Source organism: Protomyctophum bolini, assembly GCF_963924005.1.
Source record: "Protomyctophum bolini genome assembly, chromosome: 2".
Lineage (NCBI taxonomy): Eukaryota > Metazoa > Chordata > Actinopteri > Myctophiformes > Myctophidae > Protomyctophum > Protomyctophum bolini.
The window spans coordinates 22279296-22306973 of NC_137863.1; the positions used below are offsets into that span (position 1 = coordinate 22279296).

Below are 27678 nucleotides of genomic sequence, written 5' to 3' on the forward strand. Positions count from 1 at the left end.
ATGACACCATAAAGAATTACACTTGTTTACAATAGGGTCCACCATGTTCAATTCATAACATTTAGAGACATACAAATACCGTATACACTTCTATATAGCCAAAAACAGGAAAATCATCATAGAGGAGGTAAAAAGGGGAAAGGAACATATACAGTTATGGGAAAAAGTGGTGGGTGGGGGATTCATAGTCGAAGAAACCAAGGTGTTCCTGTAAAGTAAAGTGGGATATCCTACCTCAAAAACTGTATTTTTTGTCCTATTTGGGTAGGCCTAATAAATGGTTCATATTTTTCCCACCACTGCTATTCTATAATTCTGTTCTATTCTATTCTATTCCAGTTTCAGTAGACGTGGTGGTGTAAATAATGATAAGACACGCGCATTAAATTATCATTTGCACGTGACGTGATTCACCTTGATGTAATTTTCCGTGAAGTTCCTTTTTTAGCTCCGCCCAAGCGGGCTGCTTCGGGATATTTTAGGGAAAGGTGCGCGCGCCCACGCACGCGCACACATCAACATTTCAGAACAGCATTTTCCCCCAATGTGTTCCATTTTATTAAATCATAAACCTAAAAACATACAAAATAGCCTATTAGATCAACAGGTTAATTCTTTTTCATACATAAGTAAAAATCTATTATTTTTTTCTTTTCAGGAATCAGGAATAACTAAACCTAACTATAAGTATAATATAAATCAACCATTCCTCTTTCTAAATTCTACTAGTCGGTACATTTGGAGTTGGACCTCAGAAGTACAGTAATCCAAGCACACACACACACACACACACACACACACACACACACACACACACACAGCCATGCAGGAGGAGGAGGAGGAGGGGGAGGGAGTAGAGGCAGGACTCATTGAATCGTAGGGAAAACCTCTCCACACACACACACACACACACACACCACCACGGCGTCTCTGATCATCAGAACTAAAGCGGAAAACAAGGTCGTGTGTTCGGCTTCCACATCGAGGACACACCGGTAGACTGGAGGAGAACCGGGAGGTCGGAGTCGGACAACAACCAAACCAAAACCACAGGGACCACACAGACAGACGGCGGTTCGTGGAATCGGGGGGATGATTACACAGAAAGAAGACAAAACGTTTGGATATATTATTATTGTTGAAGCCATATTCTTCCTTACCTTCCTTCCGCTTAAAAACGGATCGATCCAACGGTCGTGTGTGTGTTAGCGTGTGTTTAGTGTGAGTCGTAGTGTGTGTGACTGAGTATGTGTGCTGTGACTGAGTCACACACAGGTTGCTAGTTTTGGTCAGTTAGTTAGTTAGTTGTGAGTAACTTAGTACTTTAGCCCGGTACTGGTCTAGAGGACGACCAAAAAACAACCCCGCAGTGTTCCAAGGATCCTAACCGACCCCTCTCCTTGGTGGGTGTTGGATTCGAACCCAGAACCCACGATGTTGTGGTCGTGGAGCGTGTTGTTTGGAGTCGGCTGAGTCAAGAGGCCCAGACAGACAGACAGGCGGTCTTTTTCTCCACGTATTGAGTTTCTCTCTCCCTCATCCACTCAGATTTGGGTCAAACCTAGCCTGCTTCATCGTGGACTTTCAACCCACACAGCCTCATTATTATAGGATCGAACACACAATGTCGTAACTCGTGGATCTTATTATTTATACAAGCCGCTGTTGGAAGAGAAGAAGAAACTTACTGGGACTGTTAATTCCGTTTGGGACGTTGTTGTGGTCCCTTACTGACCGTTAGACGTTACATTTTTAGGAGTTTTTTGGGGGGCTGAAGAGGGAAAACAAAGTTGTATTTTTTTTTGAGGAAGTAAACTAAAGCCGGGTTGGTTTTCAGTGGAAAAAATGGATGCGGGGATAGAAAAGGAATGCAGCGCCCTGGGAGGACTGTTTCAGATCATCATGAACGACATGAAGGTGAGAATTGAAGACACACTCACTCTGGAGTAGTTTTGAACTTGTTGATGGGATGCATGTCTTGAATGCATGGTGTTTACTCTGCTGTTGTCCTCTTTGACAACAAGACAAGTCCAGTTTGTAGAACTACGTGGTTCCTCCTGTCCACGCAGGCAGGGCATAATCATGGTTCTAATATTATGTTTTGTTTTTTTATTGACCACAAATGTTAACCATGTTATTTTAGAGTCCAGTGGTTCTCAAAGTGTGCTCCTGGCAGAGACTCAGGGTTCCTTGAGGGGGATGGACCCTAAAGTATATACCCTTACAACTTACAAGTCTGTATCTGTAACTCTGACAGTATACACATGGAACCAAATGGACCCGAATGTGTCCATTTGGTTCCATGTGTATAATGTCAGAGTTAAGGTAAGTACTTGAAATTTTGAGAACCACTATTTTAGACACATGCATTGCCTGGTTCATTGTTTACCTGGTATCCTAGTTTCAAATAATACAGAATGCCATTTAGATAGCATGTTACTTTAGAGTTGGACAGATGCTAGGTTCATGCTTTGCCTGGTATTTCAATTTACAGAATACTATTAGATGTTTTGGGAGGGGTGGTGGATCAGTGGCCAGATGGCAACCGCAAGGTTGAACCCGGGCTCCCCCAGAGTTGGTGTCCTTAAGCAAGACACTGAACCCCTAACCCTTATGTGCTGTTTAGTGCCTTGAATGGTTTCCGCCGCCATCGGTGTATGAATGTGTGTGTGAATGGGTGAATGTAATGCACAATCTATGTAAAGTGCCTTGGATAAAGGTGCTATAAATGCATGCACCTTTTACCATTTAGACAGATGCTAGGTTCATGGTTTACCTGGTATCCTATAGTTTCAATATACAGAATGCCTTTTAGATAGCATGTTGTTTTTAGACTGTAGATGCTAGGTTCGTTCATTCATGGTTTACGAGCACAGGGAAGTACAGTTCAATACAAGGTCTGCTAAGAGGATTTAAACCCAAGAAAAGCCTATTGGCTTGTTTCCATTGGGGTCCTGACACCTTCATACTCAATTCACCGAAGGCACTGACAAGACTGCTGTGCTTTCTGATTTCTATAGTATGTGATTGTTTACCTGCTGAAAAACCTCACATGTACTTGTACAATATGGTGAATGCACAGGCTACAGGCTTGTGTCCACGCATGCAGTCTATGTTCGCTATGTTTACACATAACCTTTTGTTATTTACCTTTACCTACACTCCTGAGAGTGGACGTCTCAACCTTTTCAATGTCACAGGAGCCCCAGCTATTTTAATTAATTATTTAATTTGACTCGGAGTGCAAATGGAACCAAATGGCCTTATGGGTCTATTTCGTTCCATTTGCACACTCTCAGTGTTGCATACCTGCACATGTCAACGGTCAATTTTGACCGCTGGTGGACACACACACACACACACACACACACACACACACACACACACACACACACACACACACGGCTTAAAGTTCTCAGTCCTGGGGACTGATTTCATAGGGGTCATTTAATGAGATCAGTGCAGATTTGCAAAAAAACATTTTCAGTCTTGGGATTTTCTTCCTAGTAAAACATTAATGGGATTACCTTCGATTGTGTCCAAAAAACACATTTCTAAACTATAAAGGTTAAACGTGTATGTGGCATATGACGATTATTCAGTAAATGAGGTGTGTGTGTGTGTGTGTGTGTGTGTGTGTGTGTGTGTACTGTGTGGGGTTGCCCTTGCCACAGTTGTGTGCCCTTTGATGTTTGTTAAGCAAGCCATAGCTGTCTGTCAGTATGTATCCCAGTCAGTCCGCAAGTCTCTGATCTTGGTCTCTCTTTCTCCCATTCCCTGTCTCTTGCTCTTGTTCTGCCTATAGCTGTCCATTTCTGCCTTCACTGCCTCACCACTATGCCATGCAGCTCTTTCAACATAATTTGATTATCTTGACTTAGTTTTAGGTCGATTATCTCACTGAGACCGCGACAATCACTCGCAAAGTTGGACCCAGGGACACCAAGGGGGCCACAAGGATGACTAGAGCTGTGACTCTCAAACACTTTCATAAGGACCCCCAAATTGACATTTATATTTGGTTGTGGGCCAATATCTGAAAAGCTGTCACACCAGAGACCATAAGAGAATATTTTTGTTGTTAAATGTTTCAACCTTTTCCAAGATGTTCCATTCAACATTTGACGGTATACTTGTAAGCTCATAGCGCGTGCACTTCATGCCATGCTACGAGCTTGTATATGCCATTTTTGAGAGAACCTGAAATTTGGACAAATCTTTGAATATATTTTGTAAAGCAAACATTTTTAACTCAAATCTTTGCTTCTGAGGGCCCTGGAATAAATAAAAAATTGAGATGAGGGTCCATGGCTAAATACACACCATTATTGGGGTCCTTGACATGAATAGGTTTGAGTGCCACTGATTCGAAAAGCAGAAAAGTTTTTCAGTTTAGGATTCAGAAGACATTTTGTAGAATCAACCTCTGGTCTTAATGGATTATACCGGTATCAACTGACCGTTGAGCAGCCTTCTTGTTATTTTAGTCATAGCACATAAGCAGAAATATGAGTTATTGTTGTTTGAACGCCTATGAAACTGATTCCACATAATTTGAATTTCCCACTTCTGCAAAGTTTTGTGCTGCTATTGAAACTAGCAGGGTGGAGTACACAGATGGATCTGTCACAATCATAAGCCTATGGGAAGTATATGACTTCTGTAGGCTTTTAAAAGTCATCAAAACTGTAGGTCTGTCACTATAATTACATAATCGCCTAATTGCAATTTTGGAAGGGAAAAACATAAAAATATTAAATTTGTCAGGCGCAAAGCATCACATTGTGACCTTGTAGATCTGCTATTTTCACTAGTTTGGGTCCCAGGCAAACGTCCATCTAATTTCTCTTTTGGGGCATGAACTAAAATGTTTGGGGAACCACAGTTCCAACAGGACATCGCACCAGAGGAGTCAGAGCGTGGTGGTAACAAAAAGCTTATCTGTGTGGGTTTCCTCCCACAACAAAAAGAAAAACATGCATGATGCCTGCTGGTTACATTCTGCTGTCATTGCCCTTGACAGTCAGCAAGTCGGTGGCATTACAAGTGGACTTGGTCCCCAGGGGCTGCACTGTGGCTGCTCACTGCTTCCAAGTAGTCAGGATGGAGCTAATGCACAGGACAAAGGACCCTGAGGGGATGATAAAGCAGGACAATATAAACCGCAGCGGTGACATGGCAGGATCTTGGTTCAAAATGTCCGACGGTGTCTGAACTCTTTTGGAGACAGCCTTTTATTATTGGCGAAGGCTTCAACCCATTAAAAACTGGGAAATCGTCTGTGCCTTTTTATATTTTTGCTATATATCATATCGTCCGTCTGGTGGAAAGAAATCTTTCATGTCCAAAACTGTTACTTTTCAGGATTCAAATGCAAAAGTATCAAAGGTAGCAGATCTACAAGCACGATTCAAGCTTGCGGATCTGCTACTTTTCAATCATAGGTCACCGCATCAGATCACCAGTCGGAAACCCGGGCCCCGATGTAGGGCATTCATTTATGAAAAAAAAAAAATACAAATACCGAAAATAGGAAACAGGAGCTACATGATTATGCAAATACGTATAATCCTCATGGGTCCGACTCCATATTGAGATCAGTAATTTAAAACATATATTTATTTATTGTGTAGAATTATTTATTTACTATTGCGTACTGTAATAAAAGGCAATATGTCTAAAAACATTAGCATGCCATACAATTGAATTATTGCAAATTAAAGAAATATTAATTAAAGAAATGCCAAATGAATCCATGAAAAGTAACATTTTGAAAATATGCGGATTCCACCCGACAGACAATATTCATGAACATGGCATGCAAAAACAAAATACATACAGTAAGTACATTGGCAAGATTGCTAGTAATTAACATCTGCAGTCTCTATAGCAATAAAACAAGATATTACAGAAATAAATTAATACAATTTTCAATTTCCCAGTGGCCATCCAATGGATGGATGGACTCAAGATTTCTTGCTCAAGAAGAGTGTTCTGGGATTGAAATCAGGGAAGGGATTGAACTCAGGGAAATCCGGTGACAGACACTGTCAGTAGGTAATCAGTAGGCCACCCTGCCATAAATAAAATGAAAGTTTTCTGGTCACATCTAAAAATAGATTAACTTCCTCGTTGGCCAATATAACCGCCCATGTATTGCGAAACGCTCCAAATCACATCACCCGTCCCAGATGATAGATATATCATGTGCCGAAAGTACTAGATAATGAAATTAGAGACAGAAATGTTATTGTGTCCCTGGAATAATCTCACATGATAGAGAAGTGCCAGTTTATAAGAATAAACATCAAAGTGATAATATCGCTGATATGGTTTAAACTGATTTTGCAGTGGACTCCCCGAAACCACCAGAAGGCCCCTGGGGGTCCCAGGACGACACCACTTGAAAACCCTGGATGTAACAAACCAAACAATGTCAAATTAAGTTATAGAGATATGGAGCTGAAGTATGAATGTATGGAAGGGAACAGGCTAAAATGGATCTTCAGAGCTGAATTATGAATGTATGGAAGGGAACAGGTTAAAATGGATCTTCAGAGCTGAAGTATGAATGTATGGAAGGAAACAGGCTAAAATGGATCTTCAGAAACTCCATACTAGAGGGAGTGAGAACAACGATCTCGTACCACTACCACCCACTTTCAAAACAAATATGGGTAAATTCTCCTTGCCGAATGCCCTGACCCCCTCGCTCAAAAAAATGCAAATCACTCTTTTTTTTTTGTTGTGGTGCTATCCCCTTTGTACTGAGCGTTTGCCTGTACTCTGTTGCTGTTTATACATTCTGTCTAATAAACTATTCAATCAATCAATCAAAGACTAAGGACAACAAGTGTGTGTGAATGGGGTAGGAAGTCGTTGATATGTTAACATAGTCAGAGGGAAGTTTGAATAGGCCTTAGCTGGAATAATATGGCCACTAAGTGGCACTAACATTAGCCCAGTACCTGAGGATCCGATTCTACAAATTTAGTTAAATGATTTGTTTCTATATCAGTGGTACTCAAACTTGTTTCATGTCAAGGAAAGGACCCACACAATTGTATGTATTTGGCCACACCATCTCAAAATATTTTGTCCCAGGGACCCAAGAAGCAAAAATGTGAGCTGCTATAATTAATACAATATATTAAATTGACAAATTCTCATGATTTCTCAAAAATAGCAGATGAACTGTACAATATCATAGTGTGTGTCAAAGTGACGTGCTATGATCTTGTGCAGGTATATTTGCATTTTGCAATATAGCCAACCAATGTGCTAAAATGAAAGCGATTTATTTTCTGGTTTTAACGGGTTAAGGCATTTAGCAATAGGGTGGCCAGAGGCTATGACTATTTGAGGGTCATTGGCATGGAAACAGTTTGAAAAGCAGAGGTCTACTCTAGGCCGAGGTGAATGCACTGCAGGACAACACACTCAGCACTCAGTGTGCTGGTATTATTGACACAGTGAAGACACACTGGGTTGATCTGACTGACAGACAACTTACTAATGAGTCAGCATCCAGTCATACAGCCAAGCCAGTCAAGTAATCAGTTGGTCAGTAAAAAAAAGGCATTTATTGACCATGTGACTCTTAAGGAAAATTATATCACTGACAGTCAGTCAGTCGGTGATAATGGATTGGTTGAGTGTGTCAGCTGTTCTGTGGAAGGTCAAACAGATCACACCCTCCCCCAACCTCCTTTCCACTCTTCATTCCCCTCTTCCTCTCTTCTTCTCCCCTTTCTCTTCTCCCTCCCCTCCTCACCCTCTCCCTTTAGCTGCATTCATATTCCAGTTTGAGGTGATGGCTTATCACAGCGGTGTCGTTTTTTAAGGGTTAGAAAACTACAACATTTCGTCATTCGCGGCGGTGATCAGCTATTACCACGGACAGGCACGGTTATTCACCCAGCTGGATTTAACGAGACAGCAGTGTCTCGCTAAGCCCCGACGTTTCCAAAACGAGCTATCGCAGATGAATCGATGGTCTTATAAAACATTTAAGCATATAGCAAGTTAACTTATATAGTTGACTTGATGCTGAGCACTAGGCAGATCATTTGGTTCACAAACCAGTGGCTAGCCAGCTGTAGCAAGTTCAACAACCACCGTTCTATTTTCTCACTTCTCTGGTGCTTCTCCTCCTCCAGTCCAGTCACATAATAGTAGCCTAAACTGTAAAAGTTCTTCATATTAAATAAATAAATACATTACACAAACAACAATTGTTATTATAATAAAATTCTTACAAAAAGAAAAGAAAAACAAATCACAGAAAATCACAGAGCCTAATCCTATAACCAACTAATTAGCGTGCATTTTGATTTTGACCCTACCCTACCCGGAAATGTAGGGTCAGGTTCGGGCAGAGATTGAGAACGGTGATAGGTGAAGGTGATAACTGATCACCTGGAGTATGAACTGGAGTATGTATGACTCCTCCCTTCATTACTCTCATTCTCCATCTCCTCTTCTCCTACTTCTCTAAGTTCTCTTCTCCCTCCCCACCCTATCCCTTTCCCCTCCATAACTCTCATTCTCCCCTCATCCATTCTCCTCTACAGTTCATTGTGGATGCTATCTAATGTCATGAATTATGACCTTTATCTGCTTGACCCAGTGGTGAAACACTCAGTTACGTAAGCATATTGATATCCGTGATACAATAACTGAACTACTTTATCAGTGAGACTGACTGCACAGTGATATAAGATGCATGTTCTATTCCTATCCATTTTGTTCTTGTCCTTTTAAGTAGTGCAACCACAAGTAGCTTTGTGTGTGCCTGGGTGGCTGGGTGGGTGGCTGGCTGCCTGTGTTTGAGCACGGAAATTACATTTGGTTGGTTTTCAAAACCAAGTGTCACTGTTGTGAAGCCTAACACACACACACACACACACACACACACACACACACACACACACACACACACACACACACACACACACACACACACACACACACATACATATTAAGTTAACTGTATATATGATGATTTCAGGTCTAACAGTACAGTACAGTAGAGGGACGGAGGGACCCCCACATGGTAACTGTCATTTCTCAATCGTTTCGGACACAGGGCGGCTCGCCGGAACCGGCCCGGCCCCCTGGGGGTCGGTGCTATTTGGCATGACCCTCTACTATACTGTAAAGTGACATAAGCACATGAAGCTGCATGTATGTATTATAGGCAGAAAAAGAACATTACAAAAAAATTACCTTTTTATTGAATAAATAGGTCCAAAGTAGACGTTGTTGTGCATTTTGATAAAAAAACCCCCACAAAAACAATAAGTGACCAAAGTCACTTTGGGACTTCTTGGTCCCTTAATTAGAATTTCTCCTCATCATTTTGTTGACATATTTAGAAAGGGCACTTCTCCATTGTTTGATTCATTGAACATTTGAACTCTAGAACAATCTCAAGAAAGTAGTCGATAGATGCATCCCCCAACTCTCTTTCTAGTTGACGTCTCCCCATAATGTGAGTTTTTTATTTGTTTATTAATGTTCCCTGTCTAAACCGATTGATTATTTGTTATATATCAAGTAATGAATTAATTGGTGTGACAGTGAATTGTATGGCTATTATAAGCACTCTCCCAGGTCATACTCTGCACCAGGGGTTCAATTCACAGCACAACTCCGGCATGTCTCCGATGTCACTGGCCGTGGGACAGTTATTGCTGATGATGAAGCAGAGCCTGGAACCGCTTCTCATGTTACCCTAGCACAGTGCATGGTTCCCAAACTCTTTAGTTCAAGACCCAAAAGAGAGATTAGATATTTTTCCGGGACTCAATCTAGTGAAAGTAGCAGATCTACAAGCTCACAACACGTCGCTATGCGCAGTGTTGTGAGTGTGATGTGAACTGAGCTCATGCTTCCTTAAATCAAATGTAGGGGGGTGAGCACTCCAGGCCGCTTCTCATCACCTGACAGGGAGGTTCCATTGTAGGCTGTAGCACATGGAAGGAACACGTTATTCCAACCAGTTCCTTTCCCCTCCAGGCCCAGGGGGAGGCAGTATACACACCAGGATTACTGCATGTTTTTTGTGAGGGTACCTACCCTAGGGGACACGGGGAGAACATGCAAACTCCACACAGAAAGTCCCTTTCGCCAGGGTATGGGTGCTGATGACGGGAAGGAGAGAACACACCCACAGAATCCCTGGCAGGAATGTTTGATTCCCGCCGGAAGTGCCCCTCCTTTTCACTACTACTTTTTGAGTGGTGCAACCACTCCCTTACGGAGCTATATGTGTGGGTGCCTGGCTGGGTGGCTGGGTATGAGCACCAATCTGGGGTCCCGACTCCCAGATATAAATGGCATTAAATTGGGGTCAGTAGCCTCTGCATGTCAAACTGGGGGTCCTTTTCAAATGGGGTTGTATCTGCCCTCGAATGGTGAAATAATCAGATGTGGATGGTCTCAACGGGTGTAATTTATTTGTCTTCAAGTACAGAAGAAGATCACTGGTACACCGTGAAAACTATAAAATTGAATAAATAAATACTTTTAGAATCATACATTTCATAGTTTCACTCCACAATAATCAGTTTCGCTCACAATAAAGCAGTGCATTAGATTCATCACTTCAGTATACGATAAACAATAACATTTTTCATTTAAAGGTCAATTATAAATAATGCAGTGATACAATAACTAAGCACCATAACCAAGATACCAGAGACCAAACGAAATACCACAACAGGCTTCAGCTAGATATGTGTTGGTAACAGGAAGTGTCAAAATAAAGGTAAACCAGAATGAGCAAGGTAAATAACAAATTAACTTCAAACTAAAGAAAACATTGAAGTTAAAACCAAGTGTCACAGGCACTTACAGGGGTCTTGCCCTGAACATTAATTTCAGGGCAATACCTCGACTTTGCACCTGCCGACTCGGCCCCCAGCCTGGTACCGTTGTCAAAATATGGCCCTTGAGGAAAATTAATTGGGGAACCCTGTGGTATAGTATAACACTTATTTTCGATCTTCTGTCCTATAATGGAAGCAGATACTCTCTCCAGTTTTTCTCGTGACATACTGTATCTTATCGGGAAAGATTTACATTCACATTATTCCGTTAATATGAAAAACGAATTAAGTAACAATGTAATGCAAATTGCAAGGTTGCCATGGATGAAAAAAGTGGAATTGGAGCTGAGAGATTATGGAATAGTTGTCTGGCTACGCAAAACTATACACTGAGTGACTGGACATGAGTTGACCTTTGTCCACAAATCGCACAGTAGGAGTTTGGCCTAACAAAACAAGTTTCAGTCACTTGGTGTTTATTTTGCTTTTCCCCACGCACATGTGAATGTTTTGTACACTGAATTAAGTATAGGAGAACGTTTTGTACACTGATTAAAAGTACAGGACGAGGAAGAGGTTGAAATCATACATCGTTCAGAAGAACAAACCATAGGCAAGGCTGTTTTATTTGTTTAGCACATTTTAACAACAAGGCTGTTCAATGCTTTGTCCAGTGCTTTACACAGAACATCAAGCAAAGTAAAAGCAGTCAAAAAATGATGCATAAAAGTAAATATGAACAGACACTGTTACAGTGCAGAAGAGAAATGAGAGAACCATAACAAGTACAAGCATGGTGGTTAATTTATCGTTATTAATCTGATCTAATAACCAATCAGTAATGATATACAGTTATAAACATGACTCATACTAGAGAGAGACAGAGGGGGAGAGAGAGAGCTTGTGGGCCTTATATTAAATATGGCAGAGAACCAACATGGGCAAACCCACCATCTGTGACACAACACACACACACGCACGCACATGCGCACACACAAGCCAGGCCCGATTAATTAGGCAGAGAGTTGCTATCTGTATGAATCTTACCCAAGGGCAACATTCACACGCACATGCACACTCTTGCACTCTGTGTTTTTGATACATGGGTGGTACAGAGTGAGACAGACAGACAGACAGCTCATTGATTTCTCTGTTATATTGGGTTCGACTTTCTCCTCTCCCTCCTCCTCTCCTCTGCCTTCCTCTCCTCTCCAACTATCCATCATTTTCCTCCTCCGTAAATACATTCCATCAGTTCCATTCTCTGACTCCTGTCTCTCGCTCATGCCATACGTGTGTGTGTGTGTGTGTGTGTGTGTGTGTGTGTGTGTGTGTGTGTGTGTGCTCTGAAGGTCAACTGTGTTTGTGCATGTGAAACGCATTCCTCTTGTTAATTAGAGATTCTAAAGGAGTACTTCACCTTTTTCAAACTGATCATTCTCTGCTAGGCCGATGTCCGTTGGGAACACATGTCCCTCAGTTGTCCAACGCCTTTATCCGTTGCCATAGTGATGTCATATTGATGACATCTGGGATCTGTGGGCTTAACTCCCATTAAAGGGATAGTTCACCCCCAAAATGACTTATTTTCTATACATTAATAATCACCCCATGAAGACTTGAACACGCAGGTGTCCAGGAAGTAAGTGAGCCCAGTGTGGCCAGTGTCCATGACACCAGAGACACTGGGCTCACTGCTAAAATCTAAAATATCTAAAACCATATATTACACACATAAAGACCCTCAGGAAAGTGTTCTAAATCTTCTATACGTCGACTCATTAACATATATTTTTTGGCAAAAAGGGTGAAGTGTCCCTTTAAGTGTGAGACGCAACACAGCAGACACTGATTGGAGTCATCATTAGCATGTGTGTGTTTGTAACTTGTCCTTACTAGTGTTTGGAGAATGGAGTATGTGAGATGTCTTATAAAGCGGCTGAGTCACTGCCAGGGTCACTTCCACACACTTAACCCCCGCTCCACTCACTTAAACAAAACACAAACATGCTTTAACAGTTAACACAGTTAACTGGTAAATGACACAATCATACACGCATGCTGGCGTCTAAAGTCAGCAAAGTGTCCTATTTAAATTGAACATGATTAAAAGAAAGATTATTTTTGGGGGAGAGGTGAGGGGGCATCTAACAATAGTCGTGTGTGTATTAATTAGCTGATAGGACACTTTGTCTTTACTTTTTGAGCCCAGAGTATGTGTGTGTGGCGTGTGCTTGGGTAAACCTGTGTGTACATGTTTGAGCTAATGTACGCTCAAGGTGAACTCTGAGAGGGGGGGTGGGGGGAAGAGAGAGTGGTATAAGAGAGGGAGAGCAAGAGCAGGGAGGGGGAAGAGTGATAGGGTGTAAAAGTAGGTAACCCAGTAAAGACGTGGTGTGTGTGAAACACAGTAGGCCTACTTAATAGCTTTCTGTGTCGAGCCCAAACCACCTCTACGTCCGCAGAAACGCACGCACGTGCACAAACAAAATGAAGCATATGGGGGAAGACAGACACCTACAGACATAAGATAGGGTGTGTGTGTGTGTGTGTGTGTGTGTGTGTGTGTTGTACCAATAGGTGACAAAGTGGCACTGTTGAGCTTCACACTGTGCACAGGTGCATGATAGGAAGCTGAATTTTTGAGTGGTGCAGCCACTCCAAGGAACAGCAATATCTCTCCCTATATCTGTATGTCCCTATGTCTAGGGTACCACCAATAGGGGCAAAAGTGGCGCTGTTGTGCTAGAACCAGTGAGAGAGAGATAGTGTTGCACTGTTGCCTGCTAATTACAATGTGGAGAGAGAGAGAGAAATACAGAGAGAGAGTGTTCCCCCACACAGTAACTTTGTCATTTCTCGACCTTTTCGGACGCGGGGCGGCTCGCCCGAACCGGGCCGGCTGGAAGTCTGGAAGTTCCTGTGACTATATTATAATATACGGTATAATTTGTGTCCACTCACTCTGTGTATCAGTCAGAGGCTGTGGACAGTTCAGAAACCTGCCTACCAGTGACATCATTGGTAGGCAGGTTTGGTCTTATCAAACAGTGTTGTAAACGGTAGTTAAGACCATTGTATTGTAATTAGTAATCAGTGTCCTTACACGGCCCTGGACACACAGTCTGTCTTACACACACACACACACACACACACACACACACACACACACACACACACACACACACACACACACACACACACACACACACACAGTAACTACCTGTGTGTGTGTGTGTAAGACAGAGTAAAATATAGCCTAGTGTAATTCCCAGACTATAGGTGCTTATTTTGTGTTGATTTGATTGTGTAACTGAGTGAGTGTGCACAGAAACACACAATGACACACACTTGTACATGCACGCAGGGGAAGGCAGCAGTGGTGGCACGTTGGTGCCTCTGTGCACGCCGCTGTGCTCTCCTCTCTGTGAGCGATTCCCTGGTGACAGGTAGAGCTCCAGGTGTGGCGATCAACAGCCAGGGACTCCAGTGCTGGTGGTCTGATGTCACACTTCTTCAGGAGGGTTTTGATGTGGTCCTTGTACCTCTTTTTTGGACCTCCCGCAGCCCTTTGACCGGCTTGAAGCTGGCCATACATGATCTGTCGAGCATTTGTTTGTAAACATGTACACTTGTGGAAGGTTTGTGCATGGTTATCCGCAGTAGTATCATATTTATACTTTATTATAGATATCGTCTCTGCGGGGTGGAAACCTCCTAGGTCCAAAAACTGTTGCTCTTCAGGATTCAAATTCAAAAGTAGCAGATCTTCAAGCTCAAAACATGTCGCTTCACACCACGTTTCGAGCTTGCGGATCTGCTACTTTTGATGCTTTTGTGTGACGCTGTAGTGTGACAGCAAAACATATTCGGATGGGGGTTCACATTGTTTGAAAACACCACAGACTATCTGTAGAGTAGAAACCATGTGAGTTAGTTTCCCACAGGCTGTTGGGCTGCTTCCTGGGTGTGTGCACGTGTGCACATGTCAGTGCACCACTTACGGGTGTGAGATACAACACACAACAATGTTACCAGAGAAGAAGCCAAAACACTGAGAAACACTGCATTAATAATCCACACGGAGCCCTGACCCACTTTGTGTGTGTGTGTGTGTGTGTGTGTGTGTGTGTGTGTGTGTGTGTGTGAGAGACACGAGAGAGAAGAAACGGTTCCTCTCTTCTGATCTTCTCATCCTTCATCTGAGAGACTCTTGTGAACTCTCTCTATGTCTATCTGCCTCTCTCTGTCTATCTGCCTCTCTGTCTATCTGCCTCTCTCTGTCTATCTGCCTCTCTGTCTATCTGCCTCTCTGTCTATCTGCCTCTCTCTGTCTATCTGCCTCTCTCTGTCTATCTGCCTATCTCTGTCTATCTGCCTCTCTGTCTATCTGCCTCTCTCTGTCTATCTGCCTCTCTGTCTATCTGCCTCTCTCTGTCTATCTGCCTCTCTGTCTATCTGCCTCTCTCTGTCTATCTGCCTCTCTCTGTCTATCTGCCTCTCTCTGTCTATCTGCCTCTCTGTCTATCTGCCTCTCTCTGTCTATCTGCCTCTCTCTGTCTATCTGCCTCTCTCTGTCTATCTGCCTCTCTGTCTATCTGCCTCTCTCTGTCCATCTGCCTCTCTGTCTATCTGCCTCTCTCTGTCTATCTGCCTCTCTCTGTCTATCTGCCTCTCTCTGTCCATCTGCCTCTCTGTCTATCTGCCTCTCTCTGTCTATCTGCCTCTCTCTGTCTATCTGCCTCTCTCTGTCCATCTGCCTCTCTCTGTCTATCTGCCTCTCTCTGTCCATCTGCCTCTCTCTGTCTATCTGCCTCTCTGTCTATCTGCCTCTCTCTGTCTATCTGCCTCTCTCTGTCTATCTGCCTCTCTGTCTATCTGCCTCTCTCTGTCTATCTGCCTCTCTGTCTATCTGCCTCTCTCTGTCTATCTGCCTCTCTCTGTCTATCTGCCTCTCTGTCTATCTGCCTCTCTCTGTCTATCTGCCTCTCTGTCTATCTGCCTCTCTGTCTATCTGCCTCTCTCTGTCTATCTGCCTCTCTCTGTCCATCTGCCTCTCTCTGTCTATCTGCCTCTCTGTCTATCTGCCTCTCTCTGTCTATCTGCCTCTCTGTCTATCTGCCTCTCTCTGTCCATCTGCCTCTCTCTGTCTATCTGCCTCTCTGTCTATCTGCCTCTCTCTGTCTATCTGCCTCTCTGTCTATCTGCCTCTCTCTGTCCATCTGCCTCTCTCTGTCTATCTGCCTCTCTCTGTCTATCTGCCTCTCTCTGTCTATCTGCCTCTCTCTGTCTATCTGCCTCTCTCTGTCTATCTGCCTCTCTCTGTCTATCTGCCTCTCTCTGTCTATCTGCCTCTCTGTCTATCTGCCTCTCTCTGTCTATCTGCCTCTCTCTGTCTATCTGCCTCTCTGTCTATCTGCCTCTCTCTGTCTATCTGCCTCTCTGTCTATCTGCCTCTCTCTGTCTATCTGCCTCTCTCTGTCTATCTGCCTCTCTCTGTCTATCTGCCTCTCTCTGTCTATCTGCCTCTCTCTGTCTATCTGCCTCTCTCTGTCTATCTGTCTCTCTCTGTCTATCTGCCTCTCTGTCTATCTGCCTCTCTGTCTATCTGCCTCTCTCTGTCTATCTGCCTCTCTGTCTATCTGCCTCTCTGTCTATCTGCCTCTCTGTCTATCTGCCTCTCTGTCTATCTGCCTCTCTCTGTCTATCTGCCTCTCTGTCTATCTGCCCCTCTCTGTCTATCTGCCTCTCTGTCTATCTGCCTCTCTGTCTATCTGCCCCTCTCTGTCTATCTGCCTCTCTGTCTATCTGCCTCTCTCTGTCTATCTGCCTCTCTCTGTCTATCTGCCTCTCTGTCTATCTGCCTCTCTCTGTCTATCTGCCTCTCTCTGTCTATCTGCCTCTCTGTCTATCTGCCCCTCTCTGTCTATCTGCCTCTCTGTCTATCTGCCTCTCTGTCTATCTGCCCCTCTCTGTCTATCTGCCTCTCTGTCTATCTGCCTCTCTCTGTCTATCTGCCTCTCTCTGTCTATCTGCCTCTCTGTCTATCTGCCTCTCTGTCTATCTGCCTCTCTCTGTCTATCTGCCTCTCTGTCTATCTGTCTCTCTCTGTCTATCTGCCTCTCTCTGTCTATCTGCCTCTCTCTGTCTATCTGCCTCTCTCTGTCTATCTGCCTCTCTGTCTATCTGCCTCTCTCTGTCCATCTGCCTCTCTCTGTCCATCTGCCTCTCTCTGTCTATCTGCCTCTCTCTGTCTATCTGCCTCTCTCTGTCTATCTGCCTCTCTCTGTCTATCTGCCTCTCTCTGTCTATCTGCCTCTCTCTGTCTATCTGCCTCTCTGTCTATCTGCCTCTCTCTGTCTATCTGCCTCTCTGTCTATCTGCCTCTCTCTGTCTATCTGCCTCTCTCTGTCTATCTGCCTCTCTGTCTATCTGCCTCTCTCTGTCTATCTGCCTCTCTCTGTCTATCTGCCTCTCTCTGTCTATCTGCCTCTCTCTGTCTATCTGCCTCTCTCTGTCTATCTGCCTCTCTCTGTCTATCTGCCTCTCTGTCTATCTGCCTCTCTCTGTCTATCTGCCTCTCTGTCTATCTGCCTCTCTCTGTCTATCTGCCTCTCTGTCTATCTGCCTCTCTGTCTATCTGCCTCTCTCTGTCTATCTGCCTCTCTGTCTATCTGCCTCTCTCTGTCCATCTGCCTCTCTCTGTCTATCTGCCTCTCTCTGTCTATCTGCCTCTCTCTGTCTATCTGCCTCTCTCTGTCTATCTGCCTCTCTGTCTATCTGCCTCTCTCTGTCTATCTGCCTCTCTCTGTCTATCTGCCTCTCTCTGTCTATCTGCCTCTCTGTCTATCTGCCTCTCTCTGTCTATCTGCCTCTCTCTGTCTATCTGCCTCTCTCTGTCTATCTGCCTCTCTCTGTCTATCTGCCTCTCTGTCTATCTGCCTCTCTCTGTCTATCTGCCTCTCTCTGTCTATCTGCCTCTCTCTGTCTATCTGCCTCTCTCTGTCTATCTGCCTCTCTCTGTCTATCTGCCTCTCTGTCTATCTGCCTCTCTCTGTCTATCTGCCTCTCTGTCTATCTGCCTCTCTCTGTCTATCTGCCTCTCTGTCTATCTGCCTCTCTCTGTCTATCTGCCTCTCTGTCTATCTGCCTCTCTCTGTCTATCTGCCTCTCTCTGTCTATCTGCCTCTCTGTCTATCTGTCTCTCTCTGTCTATCTGCCTCTCTGTCTATCTGCCTCTCTGTCTATCTGCCTCTCTCTGTCTATCTGCCTCTCTGTCTATCTGCCTCTCTCTGTCCATCTGCCTCTCTCTGTCTATCTGCCTCTCTCTGTCTATCTGCCTCTCTCTGTCTATCTGCCTCTCTCTGTCTATCTGCCTCTCTGTCTATCTGCCTCTCTCTGTCTATCTGCCTCTCTGTCTATCTGCCTCTCTCTGTCTATCTGCCTCTCTGTCTATCTGCCTCTCTCTGTCTATCTGCCTCTCTGTCTATCTGCCTCTCTCTGTCCATCTGCCTCTCTCTGTCTATCTGCCTCTCTCTGTCTATCTGCCTCTCTCTGTCTATCTGCCTCTCTCTGTCTATCTGCCTCTCTGTCTATCTGTCTCTCTCTGTCTATCTGCCTCTCTGTCTATCTGCCTCTCTGTCTATCTGCCTCTCTCTGTCTATCTGCCCCTCTCTGTCTATCTGCCTCTCTGTCTATCTGCCTCTCTCTGTCTATCTGCCTCTCTCTGTCTATCTGCCTCTCTCTGTCTATCTGCCTCTCTGTCTATCTGCCTCTCTCTGTCTATCTGCCTCTCTCTGTCTATCTGCCTCTCTCTGTCTATCTGCCTCTCTGTCTATCTGCCTCTCTCTGTCTATCTGCCTCTCTCTGTCTATCTGCCTCTCTCTGTCCATCTGCCTCTCTCTGTCTATCTGCCTCTCTGTCTATCTGCCTCTCTCTGTCCATCTGCCTCTCTCTGTCTATCTGCCTCTCTGTCTATCTGCCTCTCTCTGTCTATCTGCCTCTCTGTCTATCTGCCTCTCTCTGTCTATCTGCCTCTCTCTGTCTATCTGCCTCTCTCTGTCTATCTGCCTCTCTCTGTCTATCTGCCTCTCTGTCTATCTGCCTCTCTCTGTCTATCTGCCTCTCTGTCTATCTGCCTCTCTCTGTCTATCTGCCTCTCTCTGTCTATCTGCCTCTCTCTGTCTATCTGCCTCTCTCTGTCTATCTGCCTCTCTCTGTCTATCTGCCTCTCTCTGTCTATCTGCCTCTCTCTGTCTATCTGCCTCTCTCTGTCTATCTGCCTCTCTCTGTCTATCTGCCTCTCTCTGTCTATCTGCCTCTCTCTGTCTATCTGTCTCTCTCTGTCTATCTGCCTCTCTCTGTCTATCTGCCTCTCTGTCTATCTGCCTCTCTCTGTCTATCTGCCTCTCTGTCTATCTGCCTCTCTCTGTCCATCTGCCTCTCTCTGTCTATCTGCCTCTCTCTGTCTATCTGCCTCTCTCTGTCTATCTGCCTCTCTGTCTATCTGCCTCTCTCTGTCTATCTGCCTCTCTGTCTATCTGCCTCTCTCTGTCTATCTGCCTCTCTGTCTATCTGCCTCTCTGTCTATCTGCCTCTCTGTCTATCTGCCTCTCTCTGTCTATCTGCCTCTCTGTCTCTCTCTGTCTATCTGCCTCTCTGTCTATCTGCCTCTCTGTCTATCTGCCTCTCTGTCTCTCTCTGTCTATCTGCCTCTCTGTCTATCTGCCTCTCTGTCTATCTGCCTCTCTGTCTCTCTCTGTCTATCTGCCTCTCTGTCTATCTGCCTCTCTCTGTCTATCTGCCTCTCTGTCTCTCTCTGTCTATCTGCCTCTCTGTCTATCTGCCTCTCTGTCTATCTGCCTCTCTCTGTCTATCTGCCTCTCTCTGTCTATCTGCCTCTCTGTCTATCTGTCTCTCTCTGTCTATCTGCCTCTCTGTCTATCTGCCTCTCTCTGTCTATCTGCCTCTCTGTCTATCTGCCTCTCTCTGTCTATCTGCCTCTCTGTCTATCTGTCTCTCTCTGTCTATCTGCCTCTCTGTCTATCTGCCTCTCTGTCTATCTGCCCCTCTCTGTCTATCTGCCTCTCTCTGTCTATCTGCCTCTCTCTGTCTATCTGCCTCTCTCTGTCTATCTGCCTCTCTCTGTCTATCTGCCTCTCTCTGTCTATCTGCCTCTCTCTGTCTATCTGCCCCTCTCTGTCTATCTGCCTCTCTGTCTATCTGCCTCTCTCTGTCTATCTGCCTCTCTCTGTCTATCTGCCTCTCTGTCTATCTGCCTCTCTCTGTCTATCTGCCTCTCTGTCTATCTGCCTCTCTCTGTCTATCTGCCTCTCTCTGTCTATCTGCCTCTCTCTGTCCATCTGCCTCTCTCTGTCTATCTGCCTCTCTCTGTCTATCTTCCTCTCTCTGTCTATCTGCCTCTCTCTGTCTATCTGCCTCTCTGTCTATCTGCCTCTCTCTGTCTATCTGTCTCTCTCCCATTTAGGGATCACCATTTGGACACATTTTCTTAACTGGTGCTTCCAGGCATCTTCATTGTATGGGTGTAAATTAAACTTGTAGCTCTGAAGAAGAAAAAAAAACTATACAACTAAAATAACAGTATTAACTGGTTTCTCTCTCTCTCAGCTCTTTCTCTCTCTCGCTCTCTCTTTTCCATCACTCTGCTGTCATTTCTTTCGGATATAGTGCTATGTATCACCCCTCATCCGTGCGTCTCTCTCTCTCTCTCTCTCTCTCTCTCTCTCTCTCTCTCTCTCTCTCTGTCTGTCTGTCTGTCTACCATACACCTCCAGTATAGACGAATCATATGAACATTTCATGTCGTGATTATTGATGAGCAAGAGGATGCTACGCACAGTCGCACACAAAGTCCAAATAGTGGTGCCGGCCCATGGCAGAATAATCTAAAACAGTGGTGTTCATGCCTTTTCATATGAAGGTCCATTATTACTTCAGCATTTGAGCCACGGACCACCATTTGATTTAGCCTCTCACTCAGTGTGCGATAAGCATTTAATCTCACCTTCACTCCCTCCATGTCATAACTCTGTGCTCTCATCTCCTTAGAATCAGACTCATGCTACCACTTTATTCTGCTACACATCACCTCGCTCTCGCTCTCTCTCTCTCTCTCTCTCTCTCTCTCTCTCTCTCTCTGATGCATTCCATCCTACCAGAACACCTTCTATCTTGCTTCTCTTCTTCATTCTGAGTTGATAAGAAAGATTCCAAAGAAAATATCTGCTTCCCTTTTAATTCCACCCCTTGTGTGTGTGTGTGTGTGTGTGTGTGTGTGTGTGTGTGTGTGTGTGCGCGCTGCCACAGGTAAACAGGTTGCCACAGGTAAACATGGGTATGAACACGCACACTGCCAGGAAATGGACATCCTATATGTCATGAGTAAAGGTTTGCTCAACAGATACTAAGCATCAGTAATACAGTATCGTTGGGTGTGTGTGTGTTACACCCAGGGGGACAGTCAGACAGATATTTTGTGAAGCCACTAAGGAAATCGGGACTTCGTGAAAGTTCATATAATGGCCTGTTGTGGCTGTGGCTGTTGTCATTGGGCCCAAAAAACCCCATAGCTCCATAGAGGCCCATGTATTTGAGCCCAACTTCACCTAGACTGTATTACCTTAATAAACATGGTCATGAATACTTTCTGCTTCCAGTCACTAGTTTAAAGTCTCATTTCTCATAATATTCTTTTTGGAAAATTATGGTCCCATTTATTTAAAAAATGACCATAAAGTCGAGTATGTTCTGAGGGGCGTGGCTACCGTTACAGTCTATGATCGGGAGCCACCCCCCGTTCGAGTCAAAATAAAAACCAACGAAGAAGAAGGGGGGAAGTCCCGCCTCGTTGTCTGGGCCAGCCAATGGCCAGCTGAGCCCAAACGGATCTAGAAAGATGGCGATTTACAATTCACAGGCTTCATCTTATGTCCATATCAGACCCGGAGAACGCTTTGTCCATATGTTTTTACAGTCTATGGTTACACCGCACGGTCACTGCCCGGTACGTGATTCTAGCTTATGCTGTTGACGCCTTAAGGCCTATTCATACTCCACTATTAGGTGACCACTGGAAACTACAACATGACATCACGCCACGGTGATAAGCAACTCACCCCATCACATCTCTCTTGTTACCATGGAAACGGTAGTCAGTAACACCTTTATTACCTAAAACTAGAGTATGAAGAGCTCTTTAGGTGCAGCTCCTCCCGTCTTTAAGTCACTCTTGACACACAACCGTTCACTTTTTCCACACCTGGTTTTTTCCGTCCGCAGCTTGCCCCGTGAGCGACCCATGGGCCTGAAATTAGAGTCTGGATGACTCTGGAAATAATATGGAATTTTGAAATTCCAAATGTGTAGGAACCCAGGCTGTAACCCTGGGATGGGGTATGAGTTGACCACCAGAGCCCCCCACATAGTCTAATGTTAACTTCCAAGGCTGGCGCTGCACTCTGGATCATATGTAACTCTTCAAGTGTACCTCTCGTTATTGGATAGAATAACAGATTAAAGGTCCCTGCACACTGGACATGTTTTTTCTGATTTTTAGCTGCGTCTTTCCGTCGGTTTTCCGAAAAACGTGTCCAGTGTGCAACCACCTTAAGAGTAAGAAAACGGTTTCACTTTTGCTTTGAATTAAAAATCAACAAACCGCTTATCTGTGAAAGTGTGGACGAGACGGTTAGGTTAGAACGGGAACCACAAGGAAGGCAAGTGGAAAAGACTTTCCAAAAAGACAGGTGACAACATGACTTATGTTCCGTCTCTTAGGCAGAGCTGTCACCCACCGCCATGCATGACATTTAGCCTGGTGATTAATTGTCACTCAAATATGTGTTGATTAATGCACTCTGCTGTCACGTAGTTAACTTAATTCATTGCTTTTAAATGTTGAAAACATATGGCTCTGTTGCACTTCACTATGAAATGTGCTCTAAATCAGCACGGAAAGTTTCTGAAATACTTTCAAAAGTTGAACACTTTAACTCCCGACTCTGATTCGAGTCAGGGACAGCCCTTCCTAGGCCTAGGAGGATCAATATTCAATAACTATTTGACCTACAGCAGCGGCCCCCAACCCTTTTGGCCATGCACCCCCTGTTACCTGCTGACCTAGCTGGCGCACCCCCCACAAATTGCATAAGCTATATATATTTCCTATATATACACATTATGCACATATATGAACCTGAAAATGGCATAGGCATAGGCTATATTCTGCATATACTTGCCATATATTGGCATAATACAGTATGTTAATATATTTACTGTATAATAAAACCATAGCACCACCATTAGCCTTTTCATGTCGCGCACCCCTAGAAGGCGCTCGCGCACCACAATGGGTGCACGCACCACAGTTTGGGAACCACTGACCTACAGTATCTGTTACCCTCTGCCCTGAGCCAGGGGTGGAGGTGGAGCCCACTGCCCGGAGTATTCTTTCTGACGGACTCGGAGTCTGTGATATCCCTGCTTGCATCTGCCATAGAGGCACCTGCATGCGCCCTGCCACCTTCTGTTTGTGTGGGACGAGGGACTCTCTGTGTGTGTGTGTGTGTGTGTGTGTGTGTGTGTGTGTGTGTGAGAGAGAGAGAGAGTGTGAGTGTGTGCGTGTGAACTTGTACGCCTACATACATTTAGATACAAAATATATATTTAAGAAAACATGCAGCTCAACTGTTGAATAAAAGACGGGATGTTGTTACTATATTCATTACAGGTCTTAAATTGACTAAGGCTTAAAATAATAAAGTAAACTGCAAACTGTCCCAAAACACATTTAATTTTTATTATAATGTATTATTTTGCCAGTGAATATAATTTCAATTTTACTTTATGCGAAGAGTGTAAGCGATTTTGAGATGGGAGTGTTGGACCTGTTGCTTGATGACCTGTTTAAAAAAATAAATCACACCTGTGTGAAGTGAGCGGTTCTCTTATCATCGTACATCATCCATTCATTGGCAATGGGAATTGAATTTGTGTAGGACAAGAATAGCCGATATATTATATGACATTAATTCTCCATTCATTGTCAATGGCATTTTATGTTTGTGTTAGGACAAAAATCTACACTATAGCTGAATATGGGCTAGCGCTCCTCAAAAAAGTGAATTAATTGTTTTTCTATGACTTTATCAGGAAATTAATGTTAATATCTTTTTTTTTTGTCTTTTTAAATAACTTTTTATTTAAGTTTTACGTTTTCACATACATGAGTAGATTAATCATGAAAAGGTATAAATTATAAGCATTGTACTAATTTAGTAAATTATCATCTGTCATTACTTGCGCAAGCAGAGCGCGCAAGTACTAGTTTTGCCCGGGACTTTGATGCGTATGCACCGTCCCAGCAAATTGTGCCTGATACGACAGTGGTGCCAGATTACATACATGTATACATGCTGTAGGAGCATTACCGTTCTAGTTTTATTCTATGATCTCATCAGGGAATTAATATGAATATCTTTCTCAATACTGAGAGATACTAATAGATTTGTACTGATGACTCTTAACACTTTCAACACCCTGGTGTTCATTTGAAATGACTCCAGGCAGCCAGGGTCTATGTGTGTATATTGGTGCCAAGCAGGCAGCCAGGGTCTATGTGTGTATATTGGTGCCAAGCAGGCAGCCAGGGTCTATGTGTGTATACTGTATATTGGTGCCAAGCAGACAGCCAGGGTATATGTGTGTATATTGGTGCCAAGCAGGCAGCCAGGGTATATGTGTGTGTATTGGTGCCAAGCAGGCAGCCAGGGTCTATGTGTGTATATTGGTGCCAAGCAGGCAGCCAGGGTCTATGTGTGTATATTGGTGCCAAGCAGGCAGCCAGGGTATATGTGTGTGTATTGGTGCCAAGCATTTCCGCCCACACAGGCCAATACAACAAGAGGAGGAGCAAAAAGGTTTTCGAGCAGCAGCCGACATGTCTTAGGTTTCACCACAAGCAGTAATATGGCTGGCGCGATGCGATCAGAAATCACTATTTACATCTGATATAAACCTTACAACGCGCTATCTGACGGGTTCGGCGACCTCCGGTGTAGGGCTGTGCGATATGACGATATATATCGTATAGACTATAGGCGATAGAAAATTAATTATCGTGAAAAATGTTCTCTATCGTTTATATCGTCGTGTCGCAAAACAAGCGTTACGGCAGTATTTTACGTCACAGCACCCAGCAACGCTGTGCTGTTATTTCATAACAAACACGAAGGGAGATGATAGCTGACGATATTCAGAGCGGAGTAACACTAAAGTAACCGGCCATTCACTGTTATAAATTTCAGTTTCATGTTGGGTCAAATTGATAAACTGTGTGAGCCACGCATGTGAACAATGTTGTTCACACAGTTGAACAATTGAGCTTGTCCGTCGGGTGAAAACGTAGTCTTCTACCTCTTTCCTCTTACTTGTGCAGTCCTCCTGCTGTTTCTTGTTTTATTATTATTATTATTATTATTATTAATATTTCCTCTTACTTGTGCAGTCCTCCTGCTGCTTCTTGTTTTATTGTTCAGTCCTCCTGCTGCTTCTTGTTTTATTGTTCCAAATACATTATTCCATCTGAAAAGACCTTAAAGGACCACTTCACCACTTTTCAACCTATCTTCATATAATAGGTCCTCACTAATAATCATGAAGAAATGGCGCAATTCTTTTCTACTCGGTCTGTGTCTCATAGGAGGGCTGTGGGCAGTTCAGAAACCGTCTTCCAGTGACAATTTAATGCAGACCGTACTTCTGTGCCTTTTTTTTTTGTTTGTATTCATTTTATACTTGCTTTAAGCCTGTCTGTGATTTTGCATAGGCCTATTGTATTTGGCATAAGTTTGATATTGGCATAAGTGTTCTTTTCCTGTTTTTTGAGTGGTGCAACCACTATAGACAGCTATGTGTGTGTCCCTGTATCCGAGCACGGAAATAGCATAATTATTGTCACCACCAAGTGTCACTGTTGTGCAGCCTAACACAGACGGCCAGGGAGGAGAGCTTGTACAGTACAGTACAGTACAGTACAGTACAGTACAGTACAGTACAGTACAGTACAGTACAGTACAGTACAGTACAGTACAGTACAGTACAGTACAGTACTCGGCCTGAACAAAAATCTATTTCTTAGATAAAAAATCGGTATCGGAAAAAATATGCTATATCGTTATTGTGATAAAATATATATATATATATATTGTGATATGAGATTTTGTCATATCGCCCAGCCCTACTCCGAAGCGTTTTGGCGTCCGTCGTGTTAAGTGTAGTATAACCCTAGTGTCCCCCATGACCCCCCCCCCACCCACCCCTGGTACCTTTAACACAGAGCCATAGAGTAAGACAGAGTTAAGACGACTCCGTTCACTTCATAGGGCCAGGCTCTTCTACATAGACTTCTATTAAATGGGGACAACTGGAAGTTTACGCAATACATTGGAGTCTATGGGCTCGTGCGAGTACATGAACCACGTGACCAGGCTGTTTTCTGCCCCCTTAATGTCGTAACTCTGTCTTACTCTATGGCTCTGCCCTAACGTAAAAACCCTAAAAAAATGTCACCTTTTTCACCCTGGGCCTGTTTGCATGCCTGGGTCTTTCTTTCTAATTCCGGTATCCAAATACTAGGGCACAGAAGTCTCGAGCTGAGCGTGCTCTGCTGTTAATATGGCTGATGAAGGCCTGAGTAGCTGTTTGTCAGAGACTGCTGCCGCGCTAAATGATGACATTAAGACAAATCACCTTGTGAGAGCTGCGGGACTGTTTCTATAGACTTTCTTTCTAATTCTAATACAGCTGATTTTGCAATGTGTTTAACCAACCATGTCACTCTTTCTCTCCCCCTATCTCTCTCTCTCTCTCTCTCTCTCCTCTCATTTGCATAGCATTACATAACCCTTTTTCTCCTTTACCCTGCTTACCCTCTTAATGTCCTTCCTTCAGACTCTGTTTGCTTTTATTGGTCAGTAGTAGTATGCAAACACCACTGCAGTAATACAACACCTTACCTGTGTCTGTCTCTCAGCTGTCCTACTGTCCCTGTCTCTCCTACACTGTCTGTCTCTCAGCTGTCCTACTGTCACCGTCTCTCCTACACTGTCTGTCTCTCAGCTGTCCTACTGTCGCTGTCTCTCCTACACTGTCTGTCTCTCAGCTGTCCTACTGTCACCGTCTCTCCTACACTGTCTGTCTCTCAGCTGTCCTACTGTCCTTGTCTCTCCTACACTGTCTGTCTCTCAGCTGTCCTACTGTCCCTGTCTCTCCTACACTGTCTGTCTCTCAGCTGTCCTACTGTCACCGTCTCTCCTACACTGTCTGTCTCTCAGCTGTCCTACTGTCGCTGTCTCTCCTACACACTCTGTCTCTCAGCTGTCCTACTGTCCCTGTCTCTCCTACACTGTCTGTCTCTCAGCTGTCCTACTGTCCCTGTCTCTCCCACACTGTCTCTCAGATTTCCTCCTGTCTGTCTCAATAAGGAACGAGCAGACTGAATACTAATGCTCAGCTCACTGGTTGAAATGATGAAATATTCTCATCATTAGTCCATATCTCGTATGTTTTATGTCCCCTTTCCCAACACACACACGCACGCACGCACACTCTCTCTTTCCCAGATGGACTGTCTGTGCAGACTCAGAGGTGTCAGACAGATAGAAAGACAGACAGATTGGCGTGTTAATGGCAGACAGCTGGTCAAGATCACACCAGAGTGACATACCGTCTGTCTGTCTGTCTGTGTTCTCTCTTCGTTAACCAAAAACGGTGTGGTTCACACTGTGGGTCACGGACCATCTTTTAGACCATTGGTTCTCAAAGT

The 27678-nt window shown here is 44.1% G+C and overlaps 1 protein-coding gene across 1 annotated transcript in view; it reads left to right on the forward strand.

Moving 5' to 3' along the window:
- The first annotated feature begins 928 nt into the window (after positions 1-928).
- mtss1 (MTSS I-BAR domain containing 1) overlaps positions 929-27678 on the forward strand; it is an 80380-nt gene continuing 53630 nt past the window's right edge. Inside the window, exon 1 of the mRNA XM_080777235.1 lies at positions 929-1917. Coding sequence (XP_080633361.1) covers positions 1846-1917 — 72 coding nt within the window. The 5' untranslated portion in view covers positions 929-1845. The remainder of the gene's footprint in view (positions 1918-27678) is intronic.